The 27,268-nt window shown below is 35.8% G+C and overlaps 1 protein-coding gene across 1 annotated transcript in view; it reads right to left on the bottom strand.

Annotated features, from left to right (window-relative positions):
• The window catches only part of LOC143250768 (junctophilin-1-like), a 63,210-nt gene that overhangs the window by 11,300 nt on the left and 24,642 nt on the right, over positions 1–27,268 (bottom strand). Inside the window, exons 3-4 of the mRNA XM_076501732.1 lie at positions 21,836–22,341; positions 14,712–14,830 (exon numbers count right to left, since the gene is read on the bottom strand). Coding sequence (XP_076357847.1) covers positions 14,712–14,830; positions 21,836–22,341 — 625 coding nt within the window. The remainder of the gene's footprint in view (positions 1–14,711; positions 14,831–21,835; positions 22,342–27,268) is intronic.

The following is a 27,268-nucleotide window of genomic DNA, read 5'->3' as shown; positions in this document are numbered from 1 at the left end:
ACTCTCCATTTCTTAGTTTTCAGCCAGTCCTTGGTGGATTTACTGGCATATTTTGGGTCATTGTCGTGTTGCAGGATCCAGTTCCGCTTCAGCTTTAATTATCGTACAGATGGTCTCACATGATCCTCAAGCACCCTCTGATACACAGTAGAATTCATGTGGATTCTACGATTGTGAGCTGTCCAGATCCTGCTGCAGCAAAGCAGCCCCAGACCATGACACCTCCACCTCCGTGTTTCACAGTTGGTATGAGGTTCTTTCCTGTAATGCTGTATTTGGCTTACGCCAAACATGTCCTCTGTTCTGGTGTCCAAATAATTCAATTTTGGACTCATCTGTCCAAAGAACATTATTCCAGAAGTCCTGGTCTTTGTCTACATTCTCTCTGGCAAACTTCAGCCCGACCTTGATGTTTCTCTTAGAGAGCAAAGGTTTCCTCCTTGCACACCTTCCATACAAGTGAAACTTGTGCAGTCTCTTTCTGATTGTAGAGGCATGCATTTTCACATCAACAGTAGCCAGAGCCTGCTGTAGGTCCCGTGATGACATGTTAGGGTGTTTGGAGACCTCTTTTAGCATCTTGCGGTCTGCTCTCGGGGTGAACTTGCTTGGACGATCAGACCTGGCATGTTGGCAGTTGTTTTGAAAGCCCTCCACTTGTTGACTATTTTCCGGATAGTGGAATGGCTGATTTCAAAATCGTTTGGAATCTTTTAAATCCCTTACCAGACTCATAAGCTGCTGCAATTTTCTTTATGAAGGCCTCAGACAGCTCTTTTACTCTCACCATGGTGCTCACTCTCACTTCAACAGTCAGGAGCACACCAAACTAAATGTCTGAGGTTTAAATAGGGCAAACCTCATTCAAAATGCTGAGTAACGATCCACTAATCATGTGCACCTGGTGTGATACACCTGTGTGTGAGTTGATCCATTTTAAGTGGGAATATATGTGGGGGTGTCCTAACTTTTACCTCTGTTAGAATATACATTTTTGTAGAATTACATTACAGAAGATCTTGAAAAGTCCTTTCTTCAGAGTTATTTGTTTAGTTATATTCCTATAATCCCTCAGTATTGTTGAAATTGAGATTAAATATCTATATGTCCAAAAGTGTAACAAAAATACACATGCTTTCACAGGGTGTCCTAACTTTTCACATGACTGTATGTACATATTGCTCCATGAAGTAATTTACTTTGTATGTTAATTATTAATATCATAACAATGAAAACAATTAAGTTGTTAGAAGATTAGAAATAAAGAAAACCAAGTATTAATATCCCAGTGAAATTACAAATCGAAACTTTGGAAAAACATTTAAAATATTTTGCACGTCGGTCGCAGGCTTATAATGATAGAATCCGGCTTTCAGTACTTGTGGTGGGCAGATCACAGATAGCCCATTGTGTAGCTTTGTGCTTAACTTCAAACAAACAAACACACTGCTTTTTTAAAGTTTCTCAGCTTTAGCGAAACACTTAACAGATAGACATGCATATTTACTTTTGATTGTTTTATGATTTTAGTGCAAAGCTGCATCATTTGGTTTCTTCGATCTTTCCACCAGGGGAAATCGAACTTTGGATTTAAATTTCTAAGTCCGTAATCCTACCATCCCCCTGGAGACTAAATATTAAGTACAGACACCGAATGGATGCTGAATTATACTGGATGCGAAAAAACATAAATTTGTTGTTGCTGATTCAAAACTAGATTCCACATATTTCTCTGTCCATCCAAGGTCATTGATCTTGAATTACAGACGATCATGCTCTCTTTAGAACTGCTTCCTTAAAGGAAGATAAACTTCTCATTATAAAACCCGGATCTAAGACACATCAAATACGTATTAATTGAGTTACTTAAACGTCGGCTTAGCATAGCCAAATGGTTAAGGCACTCGATTCATTATCCGAGAATCACAGGTTCGAATCCCCGTCGCACCAAAGATGTTCACTCTTTAAGCTGAGGGGGAATTATAATGTGGTGGTCTGTCCTACTATTCGTTGGTAAAAGAGTAGCTCAAGAGTTGGCGGTGGGTGGTGATGACTAGTTGTTATATATATACACACACAGTGAATCAAGTGTTTTATAACTATACATATATATGTTAAAGATTTCTTTTCTTTTTCAGTGGAGGTTAAATGGAAAATAGAATCTGTGACGTAGAGACTTAATGGTATTTCTTTGGTTTGCTGACCTTAGCTGTGCTGATGAGACGAATAGGTGAAACTATAGTCCATAGCAAAGGGTGCGATCAGTTACAGAATGCACTGTGTCACAGATTTTATTTTCAATTTTTACCTTTGGTGACCAAGAAAAGAAATATTTAACATACACACACAAAAAATAATAAAACTTGCATTTTATTTTAAAACAAAATATAGTGACGTCAGAAAAATCTAAGGATTCTAAACGTATGAATTTTAATTTTAAGTCAAACAGTTCTGAAGTTTGGATAAATTTCCGAACTTATTTAGAAAACGGATCAACAATAAGTTTGCAGACTTAAACCCCCAAAATATCTCCGAGAGTGAGAGCGACAATACGGGATAAGCACAGAATGTGAATCAGTGATAGACCCTATCTGTAAAAATTAATAACGTTTTACAAGTAAATATAGTCACGTGTTGTGGTCAGAAACAGCTGTGAAAACGAATAGAAGTGTAACACGAATTGATATACGTAAAGCTTGTGTTTTCAAAACACTTCAGAAGAGCTTTTGTGTGGACATGTGATTATAAGAAATTGAAGCAAAATGTGAGAAAAACAAATAAACCCGAGGAATGTGTATAACAATGTGTCTATTTTCTTGCTGCCACATGGGAGCGTTATAGTCAAAACTGATGCTGCTATTTAAAAGGAGTTGTACTAGTATTACACGATTGTTTGTTCTGAATTTCGCGCAAAGCTACACGAGGGCTATCCGCGCTAGCCATCTATAATTTAGCAGTGTAAGACTAGAGGGAATGCAACTAGTCATCACCACCCACCGTGAAGTCTTGGGCTACTATTATAAAAACAAATAGTGGGATTGATCGTACCATTATAACGCTCTACCGTGTTTGGTGTGACGCGGATTCGAACCCGCGACCCTAAGATTACGAGTCGAGCGTCTTAACCAGCTGGCCATGCCGGACCACTAGTATTATAATATTTGGATTAGACCTCTCGCTAGTGCAGCAGTAAGTCTACGGATTTACAACGCTAAAATCAGGGGTTCGATTCCTCTCTGTGGGCTCAGCAAATAGTTTAATGTGGATTTGCTATAATAAAACACACACACACACATTCGGATTAGTCGTACAGTTATCAATAAATGATATTTAATTGGCTTTAACTTCTATTTTCAAAAGATAATGCTCCAAAAGATAGTGTTATACTGAATAACAAATTTTTGAAGAAGGGTGAAAAACCTAATGCTATAAAAGCCATAAAATTACCGTCCAAAATACAGATCCAAATGAACATTTGGTATTAATTCGAAAATAGTGTTGAAAAAGGAAATATTGGCTAATAGTCAGAAAAGTACAATTCATATCTGGTTGTTATGTAGTTCAAAGATCAAAGGAGGACATACTATGTACTGATTATTTAAATTGTTGTCCTATACAATGAACTTATGCGTAATATTAAAATACTGGCACAAAAATAACATGAAAGTAAAACAATATCTGATTTTTCCAGTTGATATTGTACGTACTGGACTTACTAACATAATTATTCCCAAACGAAATGCGCATTCCAGAATGCTGTTTCATTTATTACTTTAGATACATAGGAAAACTTATCACACTTAGCCCTAAACTTTAATGTTTACAACTATATGCACTTCAGAGAGACTTTGGCCACCACGGATCCAGCCTGGATATGAAATTCTTATACTGAACGAAAGATCTACCTGAACACGCACGTATTTGTAATAGAGCAAAAACTGGACTGAAACTAGTTTTAAACCCACAACGTTTGAGTTTTTCACACAAGTTTCGCATGGTGACTTACGCTTGCTTCTCAAGTTCTGTTTAAAAGCAAAAAACTTGAAAACTATAAATATTACAAAAATGTTTTACTAATATAAGTGTTCTGACTTTCATCTTCTTGAAGATAGTCGTGTTGATCAAAAATAATAATAAATGAAGAGAAGAAGCACAGAGTTAAATAACTACATTTCATGAATATGTTAGCTTCCTCTATGATATACACAATTATTATTTGTTATTTTGAATTTCGCGCAAAGGCACTCGAGGGCTATCTGCGCTAGCCACCCACCGCCAACTCTTGAGCTACTCTTTTACCAACTACAAAATTATATGCCATATCAAATACAATAAACAGGTAAATTCTGTACGACATTGTAGCATTTCGAAAGATAAAATTTGTAGCAAAAGTCGGATTCTAGGCCTGTTTATCAGTTCAGGTAAGTCAGGTTTGCCCTCTAAAAATGTACAAAAGAAGAGCAACAATAGCAGGTGCCCTGTTTTCTGGGCTAGTCGTGGCCAAGCGGATAATGTTCCTGCTCTGTGAACCTTATAGTTCCAAGTTAGCGTCCCGCTAGTGAAAAAAAAAGGCGCTCTGTACTTTATGATCGTAGTCGAATTCAGCATTTAGATAAAACAATGTAGGTCAAGAGTTGGCAGTTGGTGTTGTTGATTAGTTGCCTTCCCTTTAGTCTATCAGTTCAAAATTAGGTACGGCTATGCACAGTTAGACCTTGTGTTGCTTTGTTCAAACATTCTTAAAAAAAAACAGCAACAAACACTTACGGCAACATCTGTAGAGATTAATATTAAATGTGAAATATTTTATTATAATGTATAGAATTTCATTTGAAGTATACTTGTTAAATCAGTGTAGGGTTTTCACGTACAGAAAACGTGATTACCACAAAAACTGTTTTAACCTGTACATTTTACTTATAAAATTATCACATGGATTGGCTACAGCTTTAAATTTCCTCAGAGGAATTTCAATCATCACATTTAACAAGTATTCCATTTGAACTTGAATATATATTACTTCATTTAGTAAAATGGAAATACCTGTGTGCACCGAGAACTTCAGGAAAATGAAAAGTATCTGTAACTTTTAAAAATTCTCAGCAAAATCAAATCCTTTCTATTCAACAAAACGTTCTACTAACAATACTTAAAAAAGACGTTACTGGAAGGGATTCATATTTTCATATCCATTAAAAAAAATACACGCGTTATATTTGTTTTTGTTTTGTTTTTTGAATTTCGCGCAAAGCTGCACGAGGGCTATCTGCTCTAACCTTCCCTAATTTAGCAGTGTAAGACTAGAGGGAAGGCAGCTAGTCATCATCAACCACCGCCAACTCTTGGGCTACTCTTTTACCAACGAATAGTGGGACTGCCTGTAACATTATAACGCTCCCACGGCTAGAAGGGTGAGCATGTTTGGTGCGACGGGGATTCGAGCCCGTGACCCTCAGAGTTATATAGAAAACACACAAGACACTTACATAAGAATACAGACACAGAATAAGTGCTTAACGTCATAGCAAAAATATATAAAAGTTCACATAATTTTAGTAGGATGTTCAGAATTGTGCAGTTTTACAAAAACACTTAAAAGACGAATAACTGGAGAACCATTACATCTGGACTGCAATTGCCAAGTGAAATGATTTCGTGGATTTTGAATACAACGTTACAACTATTTCTAGTTTACTCATTTGGATCCTTGAAAGATCACGAAAGTTTCTACAGGATGCAAAATTCTTAGATATTTTGGAGAAATTATTATTTTCGTTTTGGAAGTTCTTTAATGCTACCTATTAATCCTCATTGCGACATCGTGACGTCTTGTCATTTGTTGAACAATACAAGTCTCTGTTGTACGATAACTTTGTTTGGGTTTCTCTGTGACTTACCACCACAACAAAGATATTGATACGATTGGATATTACGTTTTATTCATCTTCAGAAGTACTGCCTGAAAGAAGAACAGCGTACCTAGTGCCAGAAGAAACGTTTCTGATATATTTACGATATTTTGGAAGTTTGGCCATGTGGACTTTACAAGCTGTATAAATCTCTTGGTGTTTTTACAGAACTTAACTTCTTTACTTCATATTCAAGAGTAATGGCTTTCTGTTTCTAAGTAGATCTTGTTCGGCCCAGGGATTCAAATCCACATCAACCATACAACGATACCTTGCCTACACAAATAAGTAAATGAATCCGTGTTTACCTTTAAGTCTACATACCCTACATAACACTAGCTGGTACACACAAAGACGCAAATCAACCCTTGGCTTTCAATTAGCACCCAAACCTCTACTCACTATACAACACTAATTACCACACACAAACACGTAAATCAACTCGTGTTTTTTCATTAGTTTCTTGAAAAAAACGGTGCTCATATCTCACTGAACAGTATTTTCTTAACGAAAAACTAACTCTTTTCCTGAAGACAAAGATGCCAGCCACACGACAAACGTAATTCCAAATCAGGAACAAGCAGAAAACGAATACTGGATCAAACGTTAGTGACAAAACAAATACGTTGCCTCATTTATTCCATTTATTGGCAATGTCGTTACAAAAACAACATTCACGATATCAAGTTTCAACCAAAGATTTCCAAATGGGGAAAACTAAGAAACTTACTGATAAATCATTTCGTGGATTACAGAACATGTTGGTACTGTACGTTATTGTAGAGTAATAATAGTGGACAGAAGAGCAGTATGTTTTCAATCCGAGATACGAGGTCACGTATATACAGTACACAATAAAGATCCTTTGAAATGCAAACCCAGAAAATATGCAGAAAAAAACTAAACATATGAATCGACCACGATTTTTCTAAGTTTCTTTTATTTGATATTTCAATATCAAATCTTATGCCTTTAATCGACTGTTTTATATTTTTTTCTAATTACTTTTGGTAATATAACAGTTTCTATTTTGTATTGTTTTTATTTCAGAATAACTGTCTCACTAACTTATTATGCTTGTACGAATTAACAGCTTATTGTTACGTCACCATTTTGTTTTAACTGTATCATAAACGAGTGCTTTAAAGCCAGGGTGAGCTTAGCATCCAACACAACTAGACATTATTTCAAAACAAACGAAACTAATTTCATAGAGAATTTAGCATTCAACACATTTAAAAATGATTTAAATCAGCTGGTTTTAACGTTAGAATAGCCATGTACTGTGAATTAGTTAATCGCAACTTCAGGATAAAAAAATTATACCGCTAAAAATTGGGATTCGATATGTGGTGGACTCATCTCATATAGCCCATTATATAGCTTGTACTTAAAATGAGATATAGAAGTGAAATTTGTTTTAAAAAAATACTGACAGTAATATTAAAGCAACTTTGTAAATCTGTTTAGTTATAAAGTTAAAACAAGTATTTTTGTGCCGAGAGGGTGTTTTCATCCGCCATTTTTCAGTTTTGAAAGTGATAATGATTTTAATTTCGCGCAAAGCTACACAAGGACTATCTGCGCTAACCGTCTCTAATTTATCAGTGTAAGGCTAGAGGGAAGGCAGCTAGTCAGCACTACCCACCGCCAACTCTTGGGCTACTATTTTAACAACAAATGGTGGGATTGACCGTAACATTATAACGCCCCACGGCTGGGAGAACGAGCATGTTTGGTGCGACGGGGATTCGAACCCACAATTCTCAGATTACGAGTTGAACGCCTTAACCGCCTGGCCATACCGGACCAAGTGGTAATGTCCCAAGGTAACTTCCAAACATATTCCTTTAAAACTATAGAATTAAAAGTGAGAACGACCTCCTAGTACAGCACATTCAAATTCAAAATTATCTTATATAAAATAAATCAATTAATCTTTTAAAAGACACCAAATTAATACAAAAGTAATATATATAGAAACTGATTATTTAAATATAACTCTTAACAGGCAGCAGAGTCAACGAATGAGAAATTTAGTATTTGATGCATCTAAAACACTTTTTGAAGAAGTACTTTGGGTGGCTGAAAGACTTGGAATCCAGCTTACCTAAACATACTTTGAACAAGTACAATAGACAAATGAGATACCTTGAAATCCATCTTATACGTTTTAAGTATACTGGAAGAATGAAAGACTTGGAATTCTGATCAGCTAAACCTGTCTTTTAAATAAGTACACTTAACGAGTGAGAAACCTTGAAATCCAACTTAGCTAAACAGTTTTTAAACAAGTACACTCCACGAATGAGAAACCTTGAAAACCTGTTGATCTAGTTTAAACTTGGACGTTTGACGTAGAAAAGAGACTTAGGAATAGTGGCTGTTTAAATATAATCACCTTAAAAGCTAGTGTAGGTGATGGATGAGAAACCTTGGAATCCAGTTTATCCAAACGGATATTTTAAACTTCTACAATCGACGTAGAAGAGACCTTGGAATTCTGGTTATTTAAATATAATTACCTTAAAAGAATAGTGGATGCTAAAATCCAGTTTATCCAAACGGATATTTTAAACTTCTACAATCGACGTAGAAGAGACCTTGGAATTCTGGTTTTAAATATAATTACTTTAAAAGCTAGTGTAGGTAACGGATGAGAAACCTTAAAATCCAGTTTATCTAGCACATACCTTTCAATTAAATACACCTGACGAAAGAGTAGCCTATATTTTTAGGTTAGTTTTTAATTAAAAATAACTTTAAAACATGGGCATTCCAAGAGAGGGCGCCTAGAATCTAATACACATATCTGAAACAAATGAAACTGAGAATGTTTCGTTTTAAAACGGCTGGTATGAATGGAGAAAGCACTAATAGAGGAGCGAACAACGTTTCGACCTTGTTCGGTCATCGTCAGGTACACAAAGAAAGAAAGGGTTACTGACCGAGAGCTGACCACATGGTTGAAGGCGGTTGTAGGAATTGAGTGTAGTAATGTAGAGGGCGTGCTTAGAAGTTGGATATACTTATTAATACAGGTATAAAGGTATTCCTTTGTATTAGTTTATTTTGGGCTTGAGTTGTTGTATAAGTAAGGCTTCTTTAATTTTGAGGTTGTTTATCTTTGTTTCTTTATTTAGTATTTGGGTGTTTTATCTGGTTATGTTGTGTGTATTCGATTTGCAGTGTTCGAAAACGTGTGAAGGTGGCTTTTTATATTCTTTGAATCTGGTTTCCATTTTTCTACTTGTTTCTCCAAGGCAATTTGTTTGTATATAGTTGTGGTTGTTGTCTAAGCATAGGCACTCCAGTATCACCAGTTCTAGCCAATATTTTTATGACACAAGTTGACATACAAGCAATTAACACAGCATTACATCCACTACTATATTGGTACAGATATGTAGACGACACGATTGCGGGATTCACATCTACAGAACACACAATTTTTTCAATCACATTAACTCTATACATCCCAACATTAACTTCACATTTGGTAAAACTAGCAACAAAATATTACCTTCCAGTTAATACCAAATTTATTCAAAACCCAGGCACAAAACTAAGGTCTATACTATGTAAAAACTACACTGTCAAACACCACACCAACATGATTTATAAAATACAATGTGATAACTGCCACGACTTCTATATTGGAGAAACAAGTAGAAAAATGGAAACCAGATTCAAAGAACATAAAAGGCCACCTTCACACGTTTTCGAACACTGCAAATCGAATACACACAACATAACCAGAGAAAACACCCAAATACTAAATAAAGAAACAAAGATAAACAAACGCAAAATTAAAGAAGCCTTACTTATACAACAACTCAAGCTCAAAATAAACTAATACAAAGGAATACCTTTATACCTGTATTAATAAGTATATCCAACTTCTAAGCACGCCCTCTACATTCCTACACTCAATTACACAACCGCCTTCAACCATATGGTCAGCTATCAGTCAGTAACCCTTTCTTTCTTTGTGTACCTGACGATGACCGAACCATACTATGTTCACTCCTCAACATAGTACTTTCTCTACCCATACCAGCCGTTTTTAAATATATAATTTTCTCTACAAGTGGGTTTTCTCGTCATCACGGATGAGAAATTTTCGAATCACTACTACTCAACAACGCTTCGAAATATGGAGTCTTAAAATCAGGCAGACTTTGCAATCCAGCAAATTCCAAACCTAATCTTAATTTATGTGAACTGAAGGTTGGAATGTTCTCTAAATGTTTCTCACAATTTAACTTTGTGTAAGGATTAATGTTGGTTCCCAATGACGTCAAATAGACAGGAAATGAATAACATCACATTAGCTGCATATAATTAAACTCGACTGCTTATTCCCAATGTTTGTCTCGTGCGATTATATAACGAGAGATGTCCAAACAACCCTGCTGCTGGATTTCCAGCTTCACATAAAGAAGTGAACTGTTTAAGTATCGTTAAATGATATCACGACAGGTAAGGGAGCGCTCTTATTAATTTAATTATATCAGAACCACATTAACTTCTCCTATCTCGTTTCAGTTTGTTTTCACATCACTATAAACTTTCTTACCAACATACTACGCGAAAGTCTCCTAGTAGGATAAATACCAGATTTCCATTATACATAGGTAGCCGCGTACATACGTTAATCACAAGTAAACCCTAAGACAATAATATGTTCCATACTCTTTCATGACCATATTATCTAAAGTCGTACTTCTAAAACACTATAATATGTCCCATACTATTTCATGACCACACTATCTAAAGTGGTACATCTAAAACACTGTAATATGTCCCATACTCTTTCATGACCACTCTATCTAAAGTGGTACTTCTAAAACACTGTAGTATGTCCCATACTATTTTATGACTACACTAATTGAACACTTAACTTCTGCAACACTGTACATCTCACAGTCTTACATGCCTACATTTATTTCAAAACATGTGAGATTCAGTATCAACGCTCTTGCGTACACTAGGCGAAAGCTACCTCTATTATTATTCTAAAACACACGAACGATCAGTACAATCATATCTTAGCCTTTTCATAGTTACACTAATCCACTTCTCCCCTATAACCTCCTTGTTACTTTAACTGTACATTGCATTGCTTTAACTTACGTGAGGTCTCTTTTTTAGACCTTGTAATATTGTCAAAAATGGGTGATACCGAGTGTACACCGTTGAAAAGCAGTTTGTTTCTTAAGCCTCTTTATTCTCTTATCACATTCTTGAGCATTGAAAAGGAACGTTATTAATTAATACTCAAATTCATTAGAGATTTCCCACATACACACATCTCTCTCATTTGTCTGTGAGCCTTGGTACACGCTAGCTACTACGTTTTGTTCGTTACTATGCGAAATAGTCGTCCCTTATTGTGAACTTACATCCTACTAGAGGGTAGTCAACTACTTAAGAGCATCCCCCCTAACATCTATTGAGTTAGCCTTATCGAATAATGATATTAGGCCGTCACTTTTGTAATGCACGAACAGTCTCAAAGTGCGGAGCGTAATTGTATTTTTCTTTTTTTTTTGGTAACGGCATGCGAATCTTGGTCCCTCAGATCCACAACCAGGCACGTTAACAACAGACTCGCTACAGTAGATATGAGCCTTCTTACCTTTACCATCTATTCTTTAGATTGCAGTATTATTAAGACTGCTTGTATAATTCGAAATAATTTATTATTTGTCCATTCAATTTTACAAATCAGAGTTTCATTTCAAATCAGTTGAAAACACAAATGAAGGAAAGAGTAAAGTCCACTGATTTTACATCCGAAAGTAATAAATCTGAGGATTATGAAGCACGACGTTGCGATCGGTGAAATCTGTTCTTAAAATTCTGAAACGTACGTTGAATTTCTCTTCCAATTCAATTATGTGCTCACACTTGATCGCACAAGAACAGATTCGTTTATACACAATAGCCCTGAAAAATACTACGTTGGCTAGTACAACGGCAATCTATATCTTCATACACATATCGAACGTCATGAATAAAAACAACAATATTCAAGCTAATAAATTCTACTTTGTGCTCTCAGTTACGGGTATAAACATTGAATGTTTAATACTACAAAATCTTTACATTACCGTCCGGAACAAGAAGGCGAACTTTTTCAAACATAAGAACTCAGAACCAGAAAATAGGTCGAGACAAAAAATAACTAGCCTTACCGGAGACGGGAGAAGACTTGAACGAACGATTCCCGGAGCAGGAAAGAGAGAACTGGAACCGTACCGCTACACTTCAGGTAGCTCGGAACTTATTTCTAGCTCTAGGGAGTTACGACAGCTAATTTTAGACGATATTTTTCCTTTGGCTGCTCGTACTGAAGGAGACAGGGGGTATGTAGAGCCAAGAACGGAATTTTACAGAAGCGAGATCTGTTGTTACTCAAAGAGATAGAGTACCACACTCGGGTTCAAACACATTTAATGAGGGAGAATAGATCAGCATCTAACTACATACGTATATATAGCAGACAGCTCCGCAAAATCCTTGTTGAAGACTACAAAAGAAAACTAAACAACAGAAACCAGCATTTACATTTACTCAAAACTTCCCCTTCGAAAACTGTTTCATATTTTCTTCAGTTCCTCATAAAGTTTGTACAAATGGTTGTTACGAGAAACTAAGAAACTTTTTTTCTTTTTTTGTGAAATTGTTTGTCTGGTTAAAACAGATTATAATAATCACCGAAAGTAAGAAGAGATATTTAACATCAGAACACTTGACTTTCATTTATAACTGGCGGAATTTTAAATGTTTCAGTGAAAATAACAAGTATTGTCTGATTTATTGCATTTCGCGAAAAGCTTTCCGAGGACTATCTGTGCTAACCGTTCCTAATTTAGAACTGATAGACTAGAGGAAAGGCAGCCGGTAAACACCAGCCACCGCCAACTTTTGAACTATTCTTTTATTAACGAAAAGTGTAATTAATCGTAAGATTAAAACACCCTCAAGCTGAAATTGTGAGCATATTTATTAACAAAGTTAATATTATTACAGCAGGTTTTTGTGTACAATTAATCCAGATATCCAAAATTTCTTACCATGATAAACTTTAAGTGAATATTTTTTTCTTTATTACACATTATTTGTGAAATAAAAGATAGCCAAATGTTTACAACTGTTCAAAATTATAACATGTAAAAACGTACAAGTGTTTCACATTATTCAAGTAGTCCTCTATCACGTGGACACATTTATATGTAATAATACAACCACTAACAGTACTTTATTACATTTTCAATAGTACTTCAACTTTCTTAAAATCACGCATATCCAGCGAATGAAAATACTAATATAAAACCGACTTCCAGCACATAAACATAAGTATATTTGCATCCATGGTCTTCCAGCACGTGAACATAAGTGAAATGTTTATAATCACAGTAATCTGGCATATTAACATGATGGTAAAGCTACCATGGCTATTTGATGTCTTCCCTAATTGTCAACTACTGAACAGACAAAAACAGCCAGTTAGCAACATTCTACCACCCATTATCCGTGGTAAGGAACTGACTTTCCCCCTTATAACGCACCTACAGCTTAAAGTAGAGGGGGGGATTATTTTCTGGTGTTGCATGGATACGAATACGACTCGCTAGCTCCGAGATCAAGGGTTCTACCAAGAGCCAACCTGCTCCTACTTGTTATCATAGGTCTCTAACTCGCGAATATAAGTAAAATACTACCTGAACCCTCCAGGACACGAATATAAGTTTACCACAACTACGTTTCCTAATAGCATAATCATTCGCAAGGTAATATCCTAACAACGCTCTTGAGCACTTGATTAAAAATACAATATTTACAACCAAGGAATTTTCCGGTGGGTAAACGGTAAGTTTACGGAATTACTACGCCAAAATCCGGGGATAGATTTCTCGCCGTAAACATAGCAGAGAGCCCACTGTAGTTTGGCTATAAAATAACCAACCAACCACAGATCTTCAGTGTGATTAATATAAGTTTAAAATATTTACAAACACAGCTACTCAAAAAGTTAATATCAGGTTAATGTGTTTATAACATAATAATCTTCAACCCATAAGCTTAAGATTACAGTACGGAGTAGTTATAAACAAAATAGGCCCGGCATGGCCAAGCGTGTTAAGGCGTGCGATTCGTAATCTGAGGGTCGCGGGTTCGCATCCCCGTCGCGCTAAACGTGCTCGCCCTTCCAGCCGTGGTTTTTAGCGTATAATCATTTGAAATCCGAGTTTTTCTTTATAATAACTACGTCGCCATTCAGCGAGTGAACATTTGTGAAATGCTAATCACCATAATTCTTCGGCACGTTAAGGTAAATAAAATAGGTATTACAACATATCTTCAACTCATTAGTTTAAGTAAAAAATTTACAACCATACGTCTTCAATATGTTAGCATAAATAGAATACTTACAACCATTGATGACAGTAGTAACTCTGAACATTAATGACACTAGCAACTGTGAACGTTACTGACAGTAGTAACTCTGAACATTAATGACACTAGCAAATGACAGTAGAACGTGAAAACTGACAGTAGTAACTACGTGCACACAAATATGAATACATGTACATTTTGTTATAGCTTGAAACAGCGCGTGTAAGGCTCAGCTCCCATCATGTTTTTTCTCTTCTTTTGTGACACGTTTGAACACAGAGAAAGCAGGCGGTGAAACTAATAAATACTGAAAATTAAGGGAGTTAACTTTATCATGTTCCTGTTTCCTGCTAATGATAAGGTGCTTAAATGAACGATAAACATAAGATATTCTACCTGGTTGCTGAAATTCTGGAGCAAACTGTTTTGCGATTATTCTCGCAAAATTAGATTCTTCAATCGCGTTCTTGGCAGCAATGTCCGCTTGTTCTGCTTTGTCTCTTGCAGTGGCTGTCCTGTTAACAATGCAAAAATACCATATCTTCATTAGGTGTTTGGTCTTGATATCCTGTTTATAGTACAAAATTATAAGATATTGCACCAGATGAACTGTCTTTTTAGTATACAAAAAACATAACATTTAAAAACAGATATTTCTATGAACAATGTAAAAATATGACATTATAAACTAGATATTCTGCACTAGATGTTCTGTCTTTTTAATAATACTAAAATAGAACGAATTACGTTAGATTATCTCTCTTTTTAACAATATAAAAGTGTGGCAATATGTTCTAGATGTTCTATTCTTATAACAATATAAAGAGGCCCGGCATGACCAGGTGGCTCGACTTCTAATTTGAGGATCGCGGTTTCGAATCTCAGTCACACCTAACATGCTCGCTTTTTAAGCCGTGAGAGCGTTATAAAGTTACGGTCAGTCACACTATTCGTTGGTAAAAGAGTAGCCCAAGAGCTGGCGGTGAGTGGTGATGACTAGCTGTCTTCTTTCTAGCTTTACAATGTTAAATTAGGGTCGGTTAGCGCAGATAGCCCTCGTGTAACTTTGCGCGAAATTGAAATGAATAAACAATAAAAAACATGGCGTACTGTGTTAAATATTCTGTTTTGTTTAAAATATTGAAATATTAGACATTTCACTGACGTATGCGTCCTATCACGTCATGCAGTTCATATATTTTCATAAAAAATTACATCTGACGTCCCACAAATGTGTTTTTTAATCCATGCTTGTCTTATACGTTGGACGTTTGTACTGGTGAAGTTTGCTACGCTCTTCCGCCGAAGAACAAAAATTATTGTATCATAGCTCATATTTTACGTCCACACATCGTAAAATGCACAGGAGAGTTTTATCAAGCCAAGTATATTGTTTTTATATCATATATCAGACATTTGATCCCCGTGAGAAATATTACATCTTACTATACAAGAGTATTACATCTTAGAGTGACTTAGACCATACATAAAACATTCATTCTTTGTTAAAAACACCACTCCTTTCAAAACACAGTAGGATTTTATCAACAGAAAAAAATATTAAACCTTAGTTCATAAAGCAGATGGTTCTTCATCGCAAAAAATAACAATCATTCGCTGTACAGTTTATAATTATCATAAAAAAATGAACAAAACATCAAGATGACATCATATATCAGGTAATGTACCCTTACAATAAACAATCTTACATGGTTCATTAGAATTTTATGTGGCTTGGAGTTAAGAGTTTCGGGCTGTGGATTGAAGTTTCCGGAGTTCAAATGATTGGTACAAAGCCATGGTCAGTAGTTCAAAGTTATGAACTGTTATACATCATGTCTAGGAGTCTCTAATACTTCCGATTAGCCTGATGTATTTTCAGGTTAAAAACTCCAATTCCAGAATCTTGTAAGCAACTAACGGTGTAGAATTTCTAAGATGGCAAATTATGATCCTTTAGTGAGTAATGTTTGTGGCATTAAATTACAATAAGATTTATAATAAATTTGACACCATTATTCTACCCTGAACCAATACAAGATTCTAGAATAAGGAGTGTATTGATATTAAAATGCATTGTAATTTTAAGTGCTAAAAGTCAAAATTACTTTTTAAATCATCTTGTAACACATTCCAAACCAACCAAGCACGTGCAATATTGTATATTTTGTTGTTGGTAAGGGCAGGAAATGACAAAAGTTATTTAACACATCCTGAGTTTTAATTTATAAAAACTAGTTAAACAATCTATTGTTTTACAATAAAAGACAGAAACAGGACAAATTACAGGATTTGTCTTGTACTATGGTTTCATAAGAGACAAATGAATCCACGTTTGATATGATCCATTAACAATTAAAAATGATCTATCTTGCCTTTTACGTTACAAAAATAGCCAACCTGTCAGCCTACTCCCGAAAATGTACATCGACCATTTTATGACGCCATGTACGCTTAGAGTTATAATTACAGGTACAGCTTGATAGACCACAGAATACAAACAAACGTGTTACAAACGTAATCCAAACAATTAACTGTATCTGCCTGAATGACATGAAGAAAAGTCGTACTCAATGAGAAGTTGGTTCTTTGTTTGTATTAGAATTTGCGCAAAGCTACATGAGGGCTATTTGCGCTAGCTGTCATTAATTTAGTAGTGTAAGACTAGAGAGAAGGCAGATAGTCACCACTACTCTCCGCCACCTATTGGACTAGTCTTTTACCAATAAATAATTGGATTGAACGTCACATAATAACGGCCCACGATTGAGAGGGCGAGCATGTTTGGTGTGACGATGATTCGAGCTTGTGACCTTCGGATTACGAGTCAAACATTCTAATCACCTGGCCACGCCGGGCATCAACGAGAAATAAAAAGGTCTCTTGTAATATTGTTGACCATAGTAAACAGGGTGACATTGTTGTTTCATTCACGTGAAAATTATAGTTTCTGCACAGACCAAGTGGTGAAAACAAAGATAACTGACTTTTTGTGTTGTGAGGAGAAACTTGGAGAATAAATGTCTTCCAACAGCTGCTACTGTTTTACAGAACAAGTATGCTCTGATGTCATCATAAGGTATCTTTATAACATGGGATACAATTGTAGAGTAGCTGGGAGGAAGCTACTCCTCATGCTAGGCAGTATCATAAGTCAAGAACAGTGGACATCACAGACATCGCTATATCCTCCTGCACTAAAGCTCCAATTTGCACAATTTTCTGATAGTGAATGCACCAGTATTTGATGACTATTTCTGCTGAGCCTTCACCACGCGGCGACAGAACTTCTGGAAGAGTATGGGAGCCATTTTGGCAGCTGGTGGTATGCGAAGTGATAATCAACGGTGTTCGATACATTAAAATTCTTAAATAAGATCTACCTTTTTATACTAACGAGCGGATTATCAAACAAGGCAGCGTTTCCATGTAAGATAACACTCATACTCGTTTATCTCGAATTACAAACATTATCATTAATTTGTCACCAGGTCAGTCAGTCATCGTTTTTGGACTCTCTGAAAATTTTGTTGTCCATCTTTGCTTATATTCTAAACAATCCTCACCCATGTTTGTTTTGTGCCAGAAGTGGACCCGGCATGGGCAGGTGGTTAAGGCATTCGACTTATAATCCGAGAGTCGCGGGTTCGAACCCCCGTCACACTATATATGCTTGCCCTTTCAGCCGTAGGGGCGTTATAATGTGACGGTCAATTCGTCGGTAAAAAGTAGCCTAAGAGTTGGCAGTGGATAGTGATGACTAACTGCTGTCCCTCTCATCTTACACTGCTAAATTAGGGACAGCTAGGGCAGATAATCCTCGTGTAGCTTTGCGAGAAATTCAAAACTTTCTCACAATTTTAAATAAAATGAAAAATTTAAGAAACATTTACGATGTGCAACATAATATTAAATACTTTGTATTTCATTGTTCAATAGTTTTATTACTTTCTAATGTTGTGCAAATTGAGTACAAAGTGTTGTTAGTTTAAACAACTTTTAAACAATGTTCTTACTCTCAAATCGATCGAAGTTCAGATGACTTTAAAAATCATCTGAGGTCAAAAATCATTTCAAACATAAACCATGAATTTAGGCAGTTTCATAATCAAAATATATTGAACTGAAAACACTTTTCTACTCGGTTTGTCTGTTTAGGGCTTATCCTTATGTTAGGAATTTACCTTAGTTTGACGTAATCAAATTCACCTTTTATTCGAGTCTCAAGTGAACCGATATCCAATGATAAGCCAGTAGATGCTTACTTTACGTTCTGCCAGTACTTTTTAACTCTACGCACTTAGCTCTAGAATGTAAGATAAAAGTCGCTTAAGCTTCTAACAAATACAATTGCAATAGTTACTCACAGTATGAAGCTTTAAAACGTAGTGTCTTAAGAAGTAATAGTATATGAATAGATACATAAACATTTATCTCTTTGTTTATTTGAAGTTAAGCACAAAGCTACACAATGGGTTACATGTGCTGTGCCCATTTAAAGAAATCTAACCCCGATTTATAGGGTTATAAACTATGCTTCTTGAGGGACTTTACCATTAATGGCTAAATATGTTTCGGGAGAACGTAGAAAATAATTATTAATTACAGGAATTTACAAGCAAAATATAGATAAAGCTTGAAAATATTGAACTTATATGGTGGCTGGCGAGAAAATACTGGAATTATATAGTAATATAAGACAAGTGTTCAATGATAATGTATGCCAAACGTTGTTTCAGTAATAAACGTTTCTAGTGTTTAATGATAACGTATGTAAAAGTTATGTCAGTAATAAACGTTTCTAGTGTTTAATGATAACGTATGTAAAAGTTATGTCAGTAATAAACGTTTCTAGTGTTTAATGATAATGTATGTAAAAGTTATGTCAGTAATAAACGTTTCTAGTGTTTAATGATAACGTATGTAAAAGGTATGTCAGTAATAAATGTTTCTAGTGTTTAATGATAACGTATGTAAAAGTTATGTCAGTAATAAACGTTTCTAGTGTTTAATGATAACGTATGTAAAAGTTATGTCAGTAATAAACGTTTCTAGTGTTTAATGATAATGTACGAGGGCTGTTCAAAAAATACGCGGACTGACGTCATAAAACAAAATGTACTTTATTTAAAAGTTACAGGTCTGGGACCCCTTCAAAGTACTCTCCTCCCCAACGCACACACTTATCCCAACGGTGTTTCCACTTGTTGAAACAGTCCTGGTTCGCTTCTTTTGTAATGTCCTCCAGCTCCTTCGTCGCATTTGCCTTAATCTCGGGAATCGTCTCAAATCTTCTTCCTTTCAAGGGTCTTTTGAGTTTGGGGAACAAGAAAACATCGCAAGGAGCAAGGTCAGGTGAGTAGGGGGGTAAAACAGTGATCGAGTGTTTGGCCAAAAACGCACGAGTTCTGAGGCACAAATTTCGCAGCAACGCGGTGCATCTTCAATTTTTCGGCCAAAATCTCGTAACAAGATCCAACTGATATCCCAAACTCTTCAGCAAGCTCCCTAACAGTTAGACTTCGATTTGCCCGCACCAGGGTGTTGATTTTGTTGACGTGTGGGTCGTCAGTTGACGTGGAAGGACGTCCAGGACGCTCATCATCTTCAATGGACTGTCGTAAGCCATGTTAAGCATAGCAAAAGTTTCAGTCGCAGATTTTCCAAGTTTAACACAAAATTTCACAGCAAGTCGTTGCTCCTTCAGGTCATTCATTCTGAAATCCGCCAAACGAAAAAATCGCACTTCACTTAAAACCGCGTAGCTAATACACAAATGAAGATATCTGCAATCGGGAAATGGCGTCGTAATCAGCTGATCTGTGCGAACCTAGCGACATTAAGCAGATTCCACTGGAACCAACTGGAGCCGCGCAATTCAAACAGTCCGCGTATTTTTTGAACAGACCTCGTATGTCAAAAATTATGTCAGTAATAAACGTTTCAAGTGTTTAATGATAATGTATGTAAAAGTTATGTTAGTAATAAACGTTTCTAGTATTTAATTAAATTCAAGACAAAAGTTATATCAGTACTCTTAGAACTAGTTGTCGTTTATTTACACAATTATGACGTTGAAACTTCATTATAAAACTACTTCCTACTATGCATACAAAATAAGTCCTGCTGTTCTCATGTGTTATTCCAATCCTTTACTTTTTCATTGATTATCTGTTCCAGTAGCGTCACTCGTTTCAAGTGTCGCACGTGGTTGTCTAACTGTCAAGCTATACGAATATTATTGGCACGAGTTGAGACTTGTTTTTTAAGTTTCGATATGATTTCAAATTAGTATATTTTTTATATAATAGGACATGTGTATACGTACTGTAGACCGTCCAGTTAGTCTAGGATATTTTTTTTTGAGTCATATGTCAGTAAACGTTACCTTATGCTGCAACAACGTTTCTTATTTTTAACCTCATATTATGCTGATGTGTAATGAACGTCATCTTAAAACGGCGCGGCGTCTTTCATATTCATCAATATTTTGTTCGTAAGCTCGGGATTATGGCAAGCTTGCCCCTTTCGTGTTAGCTTGTGGTATTTTTGTTTTTCGTAGAACCAACTGTGTATTTGCTTTTGTTGTTTCAGCTGACCTTATCTTGGTAAAAATTAAACTTATCGTGGAATGATTCTTGTTATTAATTCAAGTCACGTGATGTATTATTGAACCCATCTTACAGTGGCATTGCTCATTTCGTATTCATTGATGGTAACATTTTTATTTGATGAATAACAATTAACTGGCTAAGCTTATTGGTGATTTTTAAACAGTTGCCAAGAGCAACCAAGACAAGCGATTGTTTGAAGCTTCATGCTTTGAGGAACCTTGCACTGTGTCGAAAAAATTAAAATATATTTACATATTTATTTTGCAACCTCAGTTGTTTAATCTGTTTAAATAGAATGCAATCAATTTATGTCTTAATATAAAAAATACTGGGTGACAAGTTCCCCTTAACGTTCCAACAAACTGACATCCTATGAGTGGCCAGTGTGATTGTTTTGCTGCTTAGTATCACATATTAGATAAGGCTGGAGCTGACACCTGTTGCGTTTCTTCCATTGATGTGTTAATACCAGTTCTAAATCAATTGTTACATTCCTCACCTTATGTGTCACTATCTACTTATGAATTAGTTGTCCCTAATTTAGCAGTGAAAGACTAGAGGGAAAGCAGCTTGTTATCACCACCCACCTCAACTCTTGGTCTATTGTTTTACCAACGAATAGTTGTATTGATCGCACACTGTAACGTCCTACCCCCCACGACTGAAAGGGCGAGAATGTGTGGTGGGACGGGTTTTGAACCTGCGACCCACAGATTGCAGATTAATCGATCGCTCTAACAACCTGGCCATGCCGGGCCTAATCAATTACTATGTCTCTTAACTTAATGTGTCAACACGAACACGATGTTAGACAAATACGCAGGTTCAAGAAGTCTTGGTAGAAATTAACAAAAAACATACAGTTTGTGTCAGTACATAGTCTTAATAAAACACTATGCCCCTTACCTTGATATGCCAATATCAGCTTTCTGTAGAGCTAGTTGTGAAGCTCTAACCGCGGCGTTAACTGCGGCCCCTACTCTTTCACGGATCCTAGTCGACCTGAGCAAGAACAAGTGTTTTTTCTTGCCTGAGGTCAAAAGAATGTTGTTTTTATACTTGCCCTCTTCTCTGGTCCCATCTTTAAAAGACGTAACACCGTATCCATATTTCTTGTTGTTATACCATTCGCCTTCGTATTTCAGTCCGTCTGAACGTTCTGAAATACCGAAACCACACCTCTTGTCGTTTTTCCACTCGCCCATGTACGCCTCTACGACATTAGTATCCATGACGTCATCCTGACTCACAAAGCTGACACTGGAATCCGTACGGCCGGAGGTTCTGGTCAAGCCGGATGGACTGTACTCGGAACTACCCGAACTTCCTGTCGATCTTGTACTTCGGAAAGATGACGATCCCTCTTTTCGATTAATATCACCTGTACTTCTTTGTTTTCTCAACTTCAAGGTCTATAAACATTTTAAATTTATTAGCGTATTATCGTTAATAGATTAGAATGGTGAAAATGTACAAAGTTAGTCTTGGTTAATATGAAATTTATTTGATAAATGATTTTTGCTATTTTGCAAGACTTGCTAAGCTTCACTACGAAATGACATCGTTAAAAAGAATTAATTTGTAAACATAACGACGTTTAAAAGAAACTATTAAAACAAAGACTTGCTCAATGTCATTGTTAATAAGCTAGTATTTATTTAAAGGATAGTGTTAACATAAAGACTTGCTAAACATTATTGTAAACATAACACAACGTGAATTAGACCCTTAACATAAAGACTTGCTTGAATTTTTTGTAAACAAAACACCAGTTAAATAAGACTAGTAGCATAACAACTTGTTAACTTTACTGTAAACATAATACAGATTAAATGGGCTGTAAACATGATACCAATTAAATGAGATTAGTAGCATAACAACTTGTTAACTTTACTGTAAACATAATACAGTTTAAATAGGCTGATACTAGTTAAATGAGACTAGAATCATAACAACTTGCTAACTTTACTGTAAACATAATACAGTTTAAATGGGCTGTAAACATAACATCATTTGAATGAGACCGTTAACATACAGACTTATGAACTTAACTGTATTCGTTTTACCTCTGTATTTAATATTTATTGAGTATACTGCATGTTAATTGACCGATACCTAGAAAGACCAGGGTTTACATATACATGCACGTGAATAACACGTTTACAAAAATAATACTATATCACCTGCCTTCCAGTATATCACATCGAACAAACGAGAAAGAAATTAAACCTTTTTCTAGAATACCACGTTTAAAAAGACAAGTACATTTAAGTATATTTAAAAAGAGAAATTCAAAGCTTTCTTTGTAAAGTCAAAGTGAACCGAAACACTAGAGGGAAACCAGCTATTTAACACCATCCACCAGCATCTCTTGGCCTACTGTAGCAAATAGTAGGATTTGAATATCACTCTTATAACGCTCCTCTCAGACAGCGGAGAGATGGTGCTTAATGGTTAGTATGCTCGCTCGAACTGTGAAACCGAGTTATTTTAGGTGCGTTGTTGAAAAAAACATTCGCATTTTGCAGTCTGGGGCCTTAGGGGTATTATACGATATAAGGGTGGGTGCTTTTGACTTAGCTACACTTCCTCTAATCTATCAGTACACAATTAGGGGCAGTTAACCCAAATAGTACCTGCTTTGCGCGAATATCTAAAACGAACAGAACTAATCAGTACGGTGATGCTCCAGGAAAAGAATCACTAATGTATCTACCGTCAAACATATACTTGTTTCTGATTGGTGCGGAAAGTTCTTTATCGTGGAGCTTTCCTGACGTGTACACAGTTTCGGTGTTACTTGTAACCATCACAGTGACAGCTGTAATGGCCAGGCGTGGTTGATGGTTAGAATGCCGGACTGTGAATCCACGAGTTCATGGTTTGCGTCCCAGTGCTGTAAGATTGCGCTCCGCAATTTGGGGAGATGAGTACGTTATAAGAGTGACAGCCAAGTACATTTTTTTTTATTTATGAGACAAGAATATATGAGTAACCCAAAACTTGGTTCAGGTGTTACAGACTAGTTTATCAGATGGCCCTTCTGCGGATATCCCCTTCAAAAAATTTCAAATGGGGACGAATCATTTTCAAGAATAAAAATGACAAATAATATCTACAAAGTTAGATGGATTGAGAAATATGGAAAAGACTTGAGATTCTGTGCATTAGACAGAAGTGGGCTGAAAGTTAACTTCGGAGAAACTATTGATTTCAATGCTGAGAAAAATGTCACACAAAAAGTTTTAATTATTGGTAACTGTGGTAATTATTCGATTTCAATCGTTTTAATTCTTTAGTAATTTATCTAAAGATACAATTTCGTGGTAGATGATAAAATTACTAATACTATGAGCCACTGAATAAAGGAAATAATATTACTGTAATGATGGGAAGATAAGACTTGGTGGGTAGAGGTAGGACATACAAGAACATTTTGCCCCAGGGAATTTCAGACTCATGCCATGACACTGCTGGGAAAATAATCCTGATTATAAGTTAGTGATGACAGAACTCCATCCAATAAACAGGTGGATTTAAAAGGTAGCTTTAGAAAAGCGAAAACTGACATCGGACGGAGTAAAGTACCATTGATCTGATGATATTAAAAACACTCTGAATACTTCTTCTAACAGGTCATAATAATCGTATGGTACCAGCTAACCTAGCCCTAATTAATCACATGGAAACTCTCCATTAAATGCCTTTTGCCGTCACAGAAAATAAATCTCCCAATTTATACAAGCATGATAAAGATGAATGAAAAAGTGACCATAGAAAAATCTAAGAACAAGCAAGAGGGGTTGTGTTAGATACGGCGTAATCGATCTCAGCAGATCTGTTTCTAGCTCTGACCAAGTAACTGGGAAGCTGCTGACTGGGGCCACTTGAAAATATACGCTACAAATGTTTTCTATGTCAGATGAGTCTCCTGATTTTAGCTTCTACTGAAATATGTCGTTTTTCAAAGACAGCACTTTCTTTTAGTTTACTGATACCAGTAGTTTCACTGTCTTTTTCTAACACACTTCTGATAGTGACGTTCTAGACAACTTTCCTTTTTGAAAGTACTTTTAATAATTATTCTCCTTTCATTACCGTACAGAACTGCCTTATCTCTCGCGACAGTCATGAATTGCTGGAGATCGTAAAACAGATCCGCATACAAAAGCCTTAATTTCCAGCCTTGATTGAGGGGTCTGTTATCTTCAACTAATATATCATACCAGGTTTCCTATTCTAGAATGACTGACTTCTCTCATCAACTGTAGACGTTGCGTTTCATAGACAAGTATTTTCTTTATGTTCAGATAAAGAGATTTTTTTTATATTGATCAAAAAGAATACCAGGAACGTGTAGTCTTACAGGAACTATCTTTCCCGCACTTTATAATGAAGTTGACAGCTTTGAATAACCAATATCTTGATTCAATAAAGATATGTGGATATCTATCGTAGACACAGTTATTGAAATGGAAAAATCAATATTTGATTTAAAAAAAAAACAATTTGGGAAACAGAACAATAATATTCTGTAACATTATAGAAAGGAATGATTCCCATGTACATCTATCTATGCACACGCCTGTCGGGCATCTAGAAGGAAATTTAAACAACTTCATAGAATTTTACACTTTACTGAATGGCGTTCACCCCTTTACAAAATACATTTTAAACCGTTCTGACTAAACAGAAGCTTTAAACGAATCACGAAAAAATTATTCTGGGAAACTATTTGATTGACTACAGTGAAAAGGCTTGACACGTTAAAACAATGAACTAACTCAGACACACTGGGATACTGAACAAGAAAGCATTAAGATTAAGACACAGAACAAGCTCAGATAGAACACTGAATAGACAAGTATAAAAACTAGAACACTGAACAAACTTAGATACGCTAGAACAATGAATAGACAAGTACAAAAACTAGAACACTGAACAAACTTAGATACGCTAGAACACTGAATAGACAAGCACAAAAACTAGAACACTGAACAAACTTAGATATGCTAGAACAATGAATAGACAAGTACAAAAACTAGAACACTGAACAAACTTAGATACGCTAGAACACTGAATAGACAAGCACAAAAACTAGAACACTGAACAAACTTAGATATGCTAGAACACTGAATAGACAAGTACAAAAACTAGAACACTGAACAAACTTAGATACGCTAGAACACTGAATAGACAAGCACAAAAACTAGAACACTGAACAAACTTAGATACGCTAGAACACTGAATAGACAAGCACAAAAACTAGAACACTGAACAAACTTAGATACGCTAGAACACTGAATAGACAAGTACAAAAACTAGAACACTGAATAGACAAGTACAAAAACTAGAACACTGAACAAACTTAGATACGCTAGAACACTGAATAGACAAGTACAAAAACTAGAACACTGAACAAACTTAGATACGCTAGAACACTGAATAGACAAGCACAAAAACTAGAACACTGAATAGACAAGTAAAAAACTAGAACACTGAATAGACAAGTACAAAATCTAGAACACTGAATAGACAAGTACAAAAACTAGAACACTGAATAGACAAGTACAAAAACTAGAACACTGAACAAATCTGAACACACTTGTACATACACTAAAGCACAAAACACACTAGAACTTTGAACAAACATGTACACGCACTAGAACACCAAAGAAACCTGAACACGCACTGGAAAATGAACAAATGTATACATGCACCGAACTGAACAAATCCGTTCATTAAAAAAACTGAGATACATTATAACAGAATAAAGCCGCGAATTACGTATTGAAATATCATTTTTTACGTGTGCTTATATTATATTCAATATTTTTAAAAACTGTCTTATTTTAAATAAAAACAATTGTTTGTTAGTAAGCTATTAATAACGTTTTCTCCCGCATTTTTTGTTTTTATTTCATTATACAACAGTGTTTAAAATAAAATTATAAATCCATCTCACACTTTCAAACTACTCTTCGGTTTCTAGTCCAATGACTAGAGAAATACAGCTGGTTGAGTACGTTATATCAAAATAATTTTGTTGCAAATCAACAAGTCACCTGACCACCACGGTCGATATAAAGTCGCGCTGGATGTCATGGTTTGGTTTGTTTTAAATTTCGCGCAAAGCTACACGAGAGCTATGTCCACTAGCCGTCCCTAATTCAGCAATGCAAGACCGCCAACTCTTGGGCTACTTTTTAACCAACGAACAGTGGGATTGATCGTAACATTATAACGCCCACTACGGCTGAAAGGAAGAGCATGTTTGGTATGACGAGGATTCGCACTTGCGACCCACGGATTAGGAATCGAGTGCCTTACTTAACCACC

This window comes from Tachypleus tridentatus, chromosome 5 (genome assembly GCF_004210375.1).
Source record: "Tachypleus tridentatus isolate NWPU-2018 chromosome 5, ASM421037v1, whole genome shotgun sequence".
Taxonomy (NCBI): Eukaryota; Metazoa; Arthropoda; class Merostomata; order Xiphosura; family Limulidae; genus Tachypleus; species Tachypleus tridentatus.
This window is presented reverse-complemented; position numbering and strand designations above follow the sequence as displayed.